A 12,058-nucleotide genomic window follows, 5' to 3' on the forward strand; every position below is an offset into this window, starting at 1 on the left:
TGCCGCTTTCAAGGGAACGGGACTCTAACCCGACGCTTATAAGAAATCCCGCTATGCCCTCTGACGAACCATCAAACAGGCAAAGAGTCAATACAGGGCTAAGATTGAATCGTACTACACTGGCTCTGACGCTCGTCGGATGTGGCAGGGCTTGAAAACTATTACAGACTACAAAGGGAAGCACAGCCGCGAGCTGCTCAGTGACACAAGCCTACCAGACGCAGCTAAACCACTTCTATGCTCGCTTTGAGGCAAGCAACACTGAAGCATGCATGAGACACCAGCTGTTCGGATGACTATGTGATCACGCTCTCCGTAGCCGATGTGAGTAAGACTTTTAAGCAGGTCAACATTCACAAGGCCGCAGGGCCAGACGGATTACCAGGACGTGTTCTCGAGCATGTGCTGACCAACTGGCAAGTGTCTTCACTGACATTTTCAACATGTCCCTGACTGAGTCTGTAATACCAACATGTTTCAAGCAGACCACCATAGTCCCCCGTGCCCAAGGACTCTAAGATAACCTGCCTAAATGACTACCGACCCGTAGCACTGACGTCTGTAGCCATGAAGTGCTTTGAAAGGCTGGTCATGGCTCATATCAACAGCATTATCCCAGAAACCCTAGACCCACTCCAATTTGCATACCGCCCCAACAGATCCACAGATGATGCAATCTCTATTGCACTCCACACCTGCCCTTTCCCACCTGGACAAGAGGAACACCTACGTGAGAATGCTATTCATTGACTACAGCTCAGCATTCAACACCATAGTGGCCTCCTAAGCTCATCACTAAGCTAAGGATCCTGGGACTAAACACCTCCCTCTGCAACTGGATCCTGGACTTCCTGACGGGCCGACCCCAGGTGGTAAGGGTAGGTAACAACACATCTGCCACACTGATCCTCAACACGGGGCCCCTCAGGGGTGTGTGCTCAGTCCCCTCCTGTACTCTCTGTTCACCCATGACTGCATAGCCAGGCACGGCTCCAACACCATCATTAAGTTTGCCGACGACACAACAGTGGTAGGCCTGATCACCGACAACGATGAGACAGCCTATAGGGGAGGAGGTCAGAGACCTGGCCGTGTGGTGCCAGGACAACAACCTCTCCCTCAACGTGACCAAGACAAAGGAGATGATTGTGGACTATAGGAAAAAAAAGAGGACTGAGCACGCCCCCATTCTCATCGACGGGGCTGTAGTGGAACAGGTTGAGAGCTTCAAGTTCCTTGGTGTCCACATCACCAACGAACTATCATGGTCCAAACACACCAAGACAGTCGTGAAGAGGGCACGACAAAGCCTATTCCCCCTCAGGAGACTGAAAAGATTTGGCATGGGTCCTCAGATCCTCAAAAAATTCTACAGCTGCACCATCGAGAGCATCCTGACTGGTTGCATCACCGCCTGGTATGGCAACTGCTTGGCCTCCGACCGCAAGGCACTACAGAGGGTAGTGCGTACGCCCAGTACATCACTGGGGCCAAGCTTCCTACCATCCAGGACCTCTATACCAGGCGGTGTCAGAGGAAGGCCCTCAAAATTGTCAAAGACTCCAGCCACCCTAGTCATAGACTGTTCTCCCTGCTACCGCACGGCAAGCGGTACCGGAGTGCCAAGTCTAGGTCCAAAAGACTTCTCAACAGCTTCTACCCCAAGCCATAAGACTCCTGAACAGCTAATCATGGCTACCCAGACTATTTGCACTGCCCCCCCCATCCTTTTTACGCTGCTGCTACTCTGTTAATTATTTATGCATAGTCACTTTAACTCTACCCACATGTACATATTACTTCAACTATCTCAACTAGCCGGTGCCCCCGACATTATGACTCTGCACCAGTACCCCCCTGTATATATAGCCTCCCTACTGTTATTTTATTTTACTTCTGTTCTTTTTTTCTCAACACTTTTTTTGTTGTTGTTTTATTTTTACTTTTTTGTTAAAAATAAATGCACTGTTGGTTAAGGGCTGTAAGTAAGGATTTCACTGTAATGTCTGTTGTATTCGGCGCATGTGACCAATACAATTTGATTTGATTTGATTTGATTCACTATTATTTTACAATGTAGAAAATAGTAAAAATAAAGAAAAACCCTGGAAAGAGTAGGTGTGTCCAAATATTTGACTTGTACTGTAAATCTGCAACCATTAAAACTATCACACACTACAGCTCTCCAGGACCCGATTCTCAAGTTCACCATTCTTTGAGGTGTATGTCTAACAACAGAAGATTACATTTACTTTTTTACTCCAACAGGATTATTGAACTCATTTCTATAGATACTGTATATAAGGGGATATTTACCAACTGGTTGAGAGACATGATTAAAAGGACTTCTTTATATCCGAAGTAGTGCTCTGTTCATGTGTTCCAGTGGTTAGTCTCTCCTTTCCTCACTCACTCCATCTCTCTCCCTCCATCTCTCTCCCTGAGCTACAGAGGGCAGACAGGCCTGTTTGATTTAATAACTTACTCAGGCCTCTGATCCACGGTTAATGATGGAGCCAGAAGCCCCCTTGGTATAAAACACACTCTGACGGCCCCCCAAGCATCACTACGCTCAGCTCTATTGGAGCACCACAAGTGCCAGTCACACTGCAGAGCCTGGGAGTGCCATAGGAAGCAAGGCGACTGGCGGCCGTGGAGCTGGCATGGCGGACGGGAGCCAGAAAAGTGCCAACCTGCTTTCCCTTCGGGGTCACAGAGGGGCCTGAGCCGTGCCAGAGGACATCAGAGGTACCAGACAGGGAGGAAGAGAGAAAGGGAGGGAATGAGAAAGAGAGAGAGAGAAGGAGAGAGAAAGGAAGGAAGAAACAGAGAAACAGAAAAAGAAAGAGAGATAAAGGGAGAGAGGAAAGCAAGAGGAGAGAGGCTAGCAGAGATGGCAAGCTGTGGAGTATCTGATGTAATTTTGGCCTGTCTGCTCCACTCGTCCTTGTGTTCCCGCTGATCCCACAGAGCTGGATCCAGTTTCAGATCACTCTGTATAACACTGCACTGCTGTGATCAGAGGATGAATGGGGAAGCACTTGGGGAGTCCATGAATACAGCACACTGACAAATGGCGTGAGAGATGTGCTTTGAATAGAATTAACTAAGTTCAGTGGGTTGGAGAAGAATTCTGGCAACAGCAACTTTGTGGGTTCAATTTCCGCATGGGCCACGTGTACTGACTGTGAATGGACTGTAACTCGATCTAGATACAAACTTCTGCTATTGACTGTATAAAAATGATGCCTAGCCAATTTGATGGCCTGAGGAACAGTTTGTGTCATCGCTGTTACGGAAAGTAAAGTGTAACCAAGTTGACCTCTGTGATGGAGTTGACATTGTTTCCTGAGCGCTGAATGAAGAGTGTGTGGAGAGAGCCAAAATAAAATGATTTGATCTAATGCAAGGTCGGGATGAGAAGAGAATGGTTGTGCCTTTTACCTGCAGGTTGTGTGGTCAGGGGATGGGGGTTAGAATTCACTGACCGTTGCGGTCGATGGCGAAGGGCGTGTCGGAGGTGACAATGTCGTAGTTGCAGATCTGGCTGTACTGCGGGGAACAGTCCTGGTCCCAGGCCTCTACCTGCAGGATGCTGTCATAGATCTTCCCTTCCATTACTGCAGCGTGGTACACAGGCTCCCGGAACACAGGAGAGAACTCATTTACGTCATCTACCTGGATGTGAACCACTGCCCTGGAGAGAGGGAGGGGAGACGGAGAGAATAAAGCAGTAAGACAGGATATCTGTCTTACTGCTTTGATACTCTTTCTTCCAACATGACACAATTTGATACTCTTTCTTCCAACATGACACAATAAGTACTAATGATTACAAAATACTCAACGTCCTCAAACCCAAACCCCCACTAAACCCTCAAAAACAGAAACAACAAACCATAACATACAAAACAAATCCCCTCACAATCTCATGACCAGCTGAGAGAACAAGAGAGAGAAACATGAGAGCAAGGGGGCATACAGTACAGACAAAATCAAATCCTGCTTTTCACTGATAGTTGTACTGTAAAAAAGGTTGGTAGTGATTCAAGGTTTTTGCCCCGGAGCGAATGAGAGATATCCGCACCACATCTAGGTTAGTTCAGGGCCAACACTAAAGGGCTGAACATAACAAGGCATATTTTCAAAATCTTAGTATTATTTAAATAAGTCCAGTTTCTCAAACTCAACCTATAATTCGTCTGACAATGACCTTGTGTGAAGCAGCAATGGTGGGTCTGCTGTTGTAGCATGCCTTCCTAATTAAAGACATTGACTTAATGAGACCTACTTAGAATGTCCTGCAGTGATGCTGCTTAGCTGAGGCACACACAGTACCATCTCTCTATGTTAACAGACATTCATCAAAGATGCCCTGGCTGTGAAATCCCTCTCTCTCTCTCATACTACTCTCTCTCTGTGTGACAGTATCCGCCTTAGTCATTGCCCTAGAGTACAGCTTTCAATAGCACTTCATCAGAGCAGGGATATAGGGCTTGATTTGCGGTTGTCCACAACTGTCTGGCTCATAAGGATCCTTCAGGCCCTCATTAATTAAAAACATCCCACGAGCTGAACATTGAGCAAGTCTCAGATGTGACTAGGTATTGCACAGTGGATGTGATCTGTCACTGTCTAAGACCATAGCATTGAGGACAACTGTAGGACCCACATACTGTACACTTGGCATGTAGGGCTATATCAGTTTGCTTGTGTAATGCATCATTTTTACAAAAATCGATCTCACACACACACACACACACACACACACATTAAACAAAGATACAAACACAGACACACACAGACGAACACACACACCCTCCGACATTCCCTCCGACACACACACACCAACCCCCGTCCCCGACACACACACCCTTCCTTACTTATGTGACTTCTTCCAGCTGGCCCCACTGGCCCCGGCCCCACAGTCGTAGGCCTGGATGATGAAGGTGTACTCCTTCTGGGTCTCACAGTCCACTGGGCCCTTGGCCCTCAGGACCCCCTCCCCTGACGTCCTGTTCAGGACCACCGCCTCGAACGGGGCCTCCTGCCCGTGGATCTTAAATGCACAGATCTCCCCTGAACAAGAGGAGGAGGAGGAGGAGGAGGAGGAGGAGGAGGAGGAGGAGGAGGAGAGGAACAAGGTAGAGAGAAATAATTAAAGAGTGATAATGGACACTGTGTGTCGAAACTGTCAACCTATTCACAGATCAGACCTGGAAATGTCTCTGCATGCCGCCACTCTGAACACTGCTGTCGAGGACATTGTGTATGTTTTTAGAGATGGTGGCGAAACACAGCTGAGCTGCTAAGAGACTGAAAGAGTGTTCTGCAGTTGTAATTGCCTCGGTTCTGCAGTGTAATTGCCTCGGTGGCATCATGTCGTGCCAGGCCAGACAGGGAGGAGGAAATGCAATTAGTGTTTGCTTAGTTTTTCGATATTCCTCTCTCCAGGCCACCTTCCAGAAAAATAACGTTTTTAAGTCTAATGGTCTCCAATTGGATATATACGAGAGATCATGCTGGTTTGCTATGTCAGCTTTTAATAGCACAAGTGGTGTGATAATCAAGTTCAACTGAAGTTTAATTGTCTGCTGGATATGGTGAGTAATTTTATACAATCGTTTGCTGTAAAAAAAATCCTCTTTCACTGTACCTTGTTGAATGAGTCAGATTGAAATTGTCATATGTAAGCACGACCTCCCTTATGACACAGAGTGTAGTTGTGCCACAGAGTGTGTGCTTGCCTTGTAAGGGTCTCTGGTTCAAGCCTTGCTACTGACTGCCTCCCACGTTCACTACACTGGTGTCAGAAGTAGGATTGATAACCGGTTTCCTATCATTGGAGGCACAGCAAGAGTTGTGTGAGGGTATTTTAAGAGAAACACTGGGGAACATTTTCTTTGTGATTGGGTAGGGTGGTAAACCACATCCATTGGACCAACACGTGGCGATCTTGTGAGACTTCCTGAACCTCTTGGTGTAGTAGGTTCACAAATCCCTCCAATCCTCCCTACAATATCCTCAACTTGTTCAGAAGCAATGAAATAGTGGGCAATACACATAGTTCATGAACTTGTTGAAACATCACCTCATATTTGAGTCAGTCACACTGCTGAACACAATTATCTTTGTCAGCATATCTCGCTGACAGAAATTAAATAGGGGCCTGACACCAGACTCGTGTAGTGTCGTCAAGAAGGAAATAAGTACAGATGTACTAGGCCAACTCAACAACTACGCCAACTCAACAACTACGCCAACTCAACAATATACATTTAGTTTCACTCTTTTTCTTTTTTAAATCTTTTTTTTTTTACAGGTTTCCGATTCTGCAACAGTCTCTATCTTTCTGTGAGTGTTATTTTCAGGGATTTGGGGAAATGGCCTTAAGGGAAAAGCCTAGCCCCCCTGACACAGTGACAGCCGATATCACCTAAACCCCAGCAGGACATCAGGAACAAAAAGTGCCAGGGCTATCCCTTGTGTGCACAAGCCCCACTGCCAAGCTCTGATAAGCCAAACATGCTCTCTCTCTCTCTCTCTCTCTCTCTTTGCCTCTCACCTCCCCTCCATTTTTTATCCCTCGCTCTTTCTCTCTTTTTTTTTTAGAACTCATTCCACCCGTTCAATTCTCTCTCCATCCGTAGTTGTGAAATAACAATTTTCCCTCTGCAGTCGGCCCGTCCGTGCTGCTGCCTGGGCTTGCAGTTAAAATTTCCCCTCTATATTTCAAAGCCTTATCGAAATTAAACGGCCACCACAATGGGCGGCGAGGTGCGCAGAGGGAGAAAATAATAATCCAAACACTGCGGGCGGTGTGCGAGGGGAAAGATAAGCACATCAAGGCTCTGCACATCCAGCACCGTCCAAATATTTAGTTAGATGGAGAGGGAGGAAGGGGGAGACAATATGAAAATAGCAAAAACAATCATACACTATATATAAAATACACAAACGTACAGAGTATTTGGAATAAAATAAAAACATTTTGACTTAGTCGTTTGGGTCTGATGCACAGCCATTTCTCGCTCCATCTGGTTGGGCACAAATGTATTTTTCTGGGTAAGGGCAAGGAGCCAGGGTCAGGGAACGTATCGATGGGCGCAGTGAGAGAGACATGCCAATGTAAATGTAAATGGTAAAGACAGACATAGAGATTTCAGGGAAGAAGATTCTTATCGTGTCAGCAGAAGAGCACTTTGCATCTCTCTTGAACACCAATTAGATTGCATCTCACAAGCACTGCCGGGAGATGAGCTCTAATAGTCTGCTATTTACCCTGACTCTCACCATTTTGGGCCTGATCTCTTTGGCATATATCCTACAGGAAGTGGATGTTTTCACAGTAAATGTGAAATACAGATTTTGCATGGGACTTGATGGAGTGTGAAGGTGTTTGATCAGTGTTATAGTTTGGTGGGAAGTGTGAGAGTCAGCTGAAATGATTCAGAGAAAAGTCAATCAAATTGAGCCTATTTAATCTCTATTGAAAAATTTGAGCTGGAAAAGAGCATTGCTTTTACTTTGCCAGGTGGTATCCAAGCTCACCTCCAATTGAACTTCTGAAATATCAAAACCAAGTCGTACTCCACTGCAATGTGTTTCGTAAAGATCAGGTTACGGTACTTTGGATGTTCTATAAAATCTTTCACAGACATCAAACACATGGTTTCATTGTAATTGATACTATTCCATTCACTTCATTACAGTCATTATTATGAGCCGTCCTCCCATCACCAGCCTCCTGTGCCGTCTACTGAAGAAGTTACCTTACTTACTCAATATTTGCACCAGTCTGTGAAAAGTTAGCATCTGCCATTATGATTCTGAACAAACAAAGCTCAAGTGAAGAGTAAAAAAAATAAACTGAAGCAGTCTTTATTTACATTTTGAATTAAAGTCTAGTTCCTCATCTTTGAAAGTTTTCTGTTTAATCCCTGAAAATTGGTGCAATAATTGGTGCAAACCCTGAGCTAGCCAATCTGGCCTTTAAGGCTGTGTTTACACAGACAGCCCAATACTGATCTTTTTTCATTCATTGGTCTTCTGACCGATCAGATGAGCTCTGAAAAAGATCTGATGTGAAAAGATCTGATGTGATTGGTCAAAAGACCAATTAGTGAAAAAAGATCAGAATTGGGCTGCCTGTGTAAACACAGCCTATGGGCATCTATCTAGGACAGTGACCCCCAAAATCATCCCCATGTCCAAGTCCCCCTTTCCCTCCTACTTAGAAAGAGATTACTTAATCCACCATGTTAATTATCCTCCTTTTAATCAAATGTCACATTCGATTCCCTTTCATGGTGTGTGTTTTGTCTCATCATGATGATGGCGGAGTTTGTGTGTGCGTGTGGAGTGTATGTGTGTGTATGGAGTGTGTAAGTGTGTGTGGAGTGTGTGTGTGGCTGATTAAAAAGCGGGACTCTCTTGGCGGCCCTATCGGGAGGCTTATAGTTGCTCATTCTCTCGCCTCTCAGCTAGTGATCTAGCGCTCTCAGAAGAACCCTCGTCCCCTTTCTTTAATTACTCGCTGGAACGACCTGCTGCTAGCGCTCACACACTCCCAAACCAGTGATCTGACACAGATGTGGGAGAATGAGGAAGAGGAAGAAGAGGAAGATGAAGAGGTTAAGGGCCTCGCCTCCTTTTCTCTGAGCTCTTCTGCTTTAGCTTTCTGTTGATTTGTGATATGCTTTTCTACTGTGTGTCTGGATAATGAGCGGCCCAATGAAGGATGGACTGCTAGCGGATTGCTAGTGGATTCGTCAAACTTACACATTACAGTTGCTAGTTGCTATGGGAGATAAGACAAGTTAGATTTTGAATAGAAGTGTTTGAAATATACTCCACAACAGCCTATTAAAGTAATAGCATTTGCACATAAGCACACACACACACTGCCTGAAGGCAACACTATGGATCAAGCTACAGTGAAGGAAAAAAGTATTTGATCCCCTGCTGATTTTGTACGTTTGCCCACTGACAAAGAAATGATCAGTCTATAATTTTAATGGTAGGTTTATTTTAACAGTGAGAGACAGAATAACAACAAAAAAATTTGTTATACATTGATTTGCATTTTAATGAGGGAAATACGTATTTGACCCCTCTGCAAAACATGACTTAGTACTTGGTGGCAAAATCCTTGTTGGCAATCACAGAGGTCAGATGTTTCTTGTAGTTGGCCACCAGGTTTACACACATCTCAGGAGGGATTTTGTCCCACTCCTCTTTGCAGATCTTCTCCAAGTCATTAAGGTTTCGAGGCTGACGTTTGGCAACTCGAACCTTCAGCTCCCTCCACAGATTTTCTATGGGATTAAGGTCTGGAGACTGGCTAGGCCACTCCAGGACCTTAATGTGCTTCTTCTTGAGCCACTCCTTTATTGCTTTGGCCGTGTGTTTTGGGTCATTGTCATGCTGGAATACCCATCCACGACCCATTTTCAATGCCCTGGCTGAGGGAAGGAGATTCTCACCCAAGATTTGACGGTACATGGCCCTGTCCATCGTCCCTTTGATGCGGTGAAGTTGTCCTATCCCCTTAGCAGAAAAACACCCCCAAAGCATAATGTTTCCACCTCCATGTTTGACGGTGGGGATGTTGTTCTTGGGGTCATAGGCAGCATTCCTCCTCCTCCAAACACAGCGAGTTGAGTTGATGCCAAAGAGCTCGATTTTGGTCTCATCTGACCACAACACTTTCACCCAGTTCTCCTCTGAATCATTCAGATGTTCATTAGCAAACTTCAGACGGCCCTGTATATGTGCTTTCTTGAGCAGGGGGACCTTGCGGGCGCTGCAGGATTTCAGTCCTTCACGGCGTAGTGTGTTACCAATTGTTTTCTTGGTGACTATGGTCCCAGCTGCCTTGAGATCATTGACAAGATCCTCCTGTGTAGTTCTGGGCTGATTCCTCACCGTTCTCATGATCATTGCAACTCCACGAGGTGAGATTGAGCCCCAGGCCGAGGGAGATTGACAGTTATTTTGTGTTTCTTCCATTTGCGAATAATCGCACCAACTGTTGTCACCTTCTCACCAAGCTGCTTGGCGATGGTCTTGTAGCCCATTCCAGCCTTGTGTAGGTCTACAATCTTGTCCCTGACATCCTTGGAGAGCTCTTTGGTCTTGGCCATGGTGGAGAGTTTGGAATCTGATTGATTGATTGCTTCTGTGGACAGGTGTATTTTATACTGGTAACAAACTGAGATTAGGAGCACTCCCTTTAAGAGTGTGCTCCTAATCTCAGCTCGTTCCTGTATAAAAGACACCTGGGAGCCAGAAATCTTTCTGATTGAGAGGGGGTCAAATACTTATTTCCCTCATTAAAATGCAAATCAATTTATAAAATTTTTGACATGCGTTTTTCTGGATTTTTGTTGTTGTTATTCTGTCTCTCACTGTTCAAATAAACCTACCATTAAAATTATAGACTGATCATTTCTTTGTCAGTGGGCAAACATACAAAATCAGCAGGGGATCAAATACGTTTTCCCTCACTGTATGTATGACCTCATGACATTTCTCATATAACAAAAACATTTCTACAGCAGGACCTCATCCTTTCCTTTCTCACAATAACCTGCAACACCATTTCATATTGTCACAACCAAGGGCAGTGTTTATTGCCAGTCACGGTGGACAATTCATTAGAATCCCATTGGGCTATTTCATTAAGATAGGGGACCTCCTAATTGCATTTGGGAGATAGCAGAGCCAACTGTGTGACCCCTGCAGCTAATAAATCTCTCTCTCTCTCTGTCTCTCTCTCTCTCTCTCTCTCTCTCTCTCTCTCTCTCAACACAGGGTACTGGAATTCAATATCACAGACAATTATTGTAATTGCACCAGTACAGTTGTGGGACTTCAATACACAGGACGAACTGGGGTGGTGGGTTGGATGTTAATTGAATCGTATAATACTTTCACACAAAGCATTAGCACGTTTGTTTACCTTACAATTCAGGTGGAGAAGAATGAAAGAATGAGGGTGAGAAAAAGACAGATACTTAAAAGAGAGACAGAGGGAGAGAGAGGCAGAGATATAGCTGTGCCGGGCAGATCTCCCCTGAGTCTGTCCCCCTGTCTGCCTGTCCTCCTCCCTCTACGGATGACCTCTGCTCGGCTTTATTGGCATGGGAAACATATGTTTACATTGCCAAAGCAAGTGAAATAATTAACAATAAAAAATGTATAGTAAGTATTACACTCACAAAAGTTCCAAAATGTCATATTTTGTCTATATACAGTGTTGTAATGATGTGCAAATAGTTAAAGTACAAAAAGGAAAATAAATAAACGTAAATATAGGTTGTATTTACAATGGTTTTTTTCTCCATCTGCAAATCTGCACTCTTTCTCTACCTCCTTTCCCCCATCTGTTCTCTACCTCCTTTCCCCCCATCTCTTCTCTACCTCCTTTTCCCCATCTCTTCTCTACCTCCTTTTCCCCATCTCTTCTCTACCTCCTTTTCCCCCCCATCTCTTCTCTACCCCCCCCCCCGTTCTCTACCTCCTTTTCCTCCCCCCATCTCTTCTCTACCCCCCTTTCCCCCCATATGTTCTCTACCTCCTTTTCCCCATCTCTTCTCTACCCCCTTTCCCCCCCATATGTTCTCTCTACCTCCTTTTCCCCATCTCTTCTCTACCTCCTTTTCCCCCCATCTCTTCTCTACCTCCCCCCCCCCGTTCTCTACCTCCTTTTCCTCCCCCATCTCTTCTCTACCCCCTTTCCCCCCCATATGTTCTCTACCTCCTTTTCCCCATCTCTTCTCTACCTCCTTTTCCCCCCATCTCTTCTCTACCTCCTCCCCCCGTTCTCTACCTCCTTTTCCTCCCCCATCTCTTCTCTACCCCCTTTCCCCCCATATGTTCTCTACCTCCTTTTCCCCCATCTCTTCTCTACCTCCTTTCCCCCCCATCTCTTCTCTACCTCCTTTCCCCCCCTGTTCTCTACCTCCTTTTCCTCCCCCATCTCTTCTCTACCCCCTTTCCCCCCATATGTTCTCTACCTCCTTTTCCCCCCATCTCTTCTCTACCTCCTTTTTCC

At 45.4% G+C, this 12,058-nt stretch overlaps 1 protein-coding gene across 1 annotated transcript in view; it reads right to left on the bottom strand.

Annotated features, from left to right (window-relative positions):
• The window catches only part of LOC121580779 (calsyntenin-2), a 257,312-nt gene that overhangs the window by 55,686 nt on the left and 189,568 nt on the right, over nucleotides 1–12,058 (bottom strand). Inside the window, exons 3-4 of the mRNA XM_041895810.1 lie at nucleotides 4,884–5,079; nucleotides 3,489–3,697 (exon numbers count right to left, since the gene is read on the bottom strand). Coding sequence (XP_041751744.1) covers nucleotides 3,489–3,697; nucleotides 4,884–5,079 — 405 coding nt within the window. The remainder of the gene's footprint in view (nucleotides 1–3,488; nucleotides 3,698–4,883; nucleotides 5,080–12,058) is intronic.

Source organism: Coregonus clupeaformis, chromosome 14 (genome assembly GCF_020615455.1).
Source record: "Coregonus clupeaformis isolate EN_2021a chromosome 14, ASM2061545v1, whole genome shotgun sequence".
NCBI lineage: Eukaryota > Metazoa > Chordata > Actinopteri > Salmoniformes > Salmonidae > Coregonus > Coregonus clupeaformis.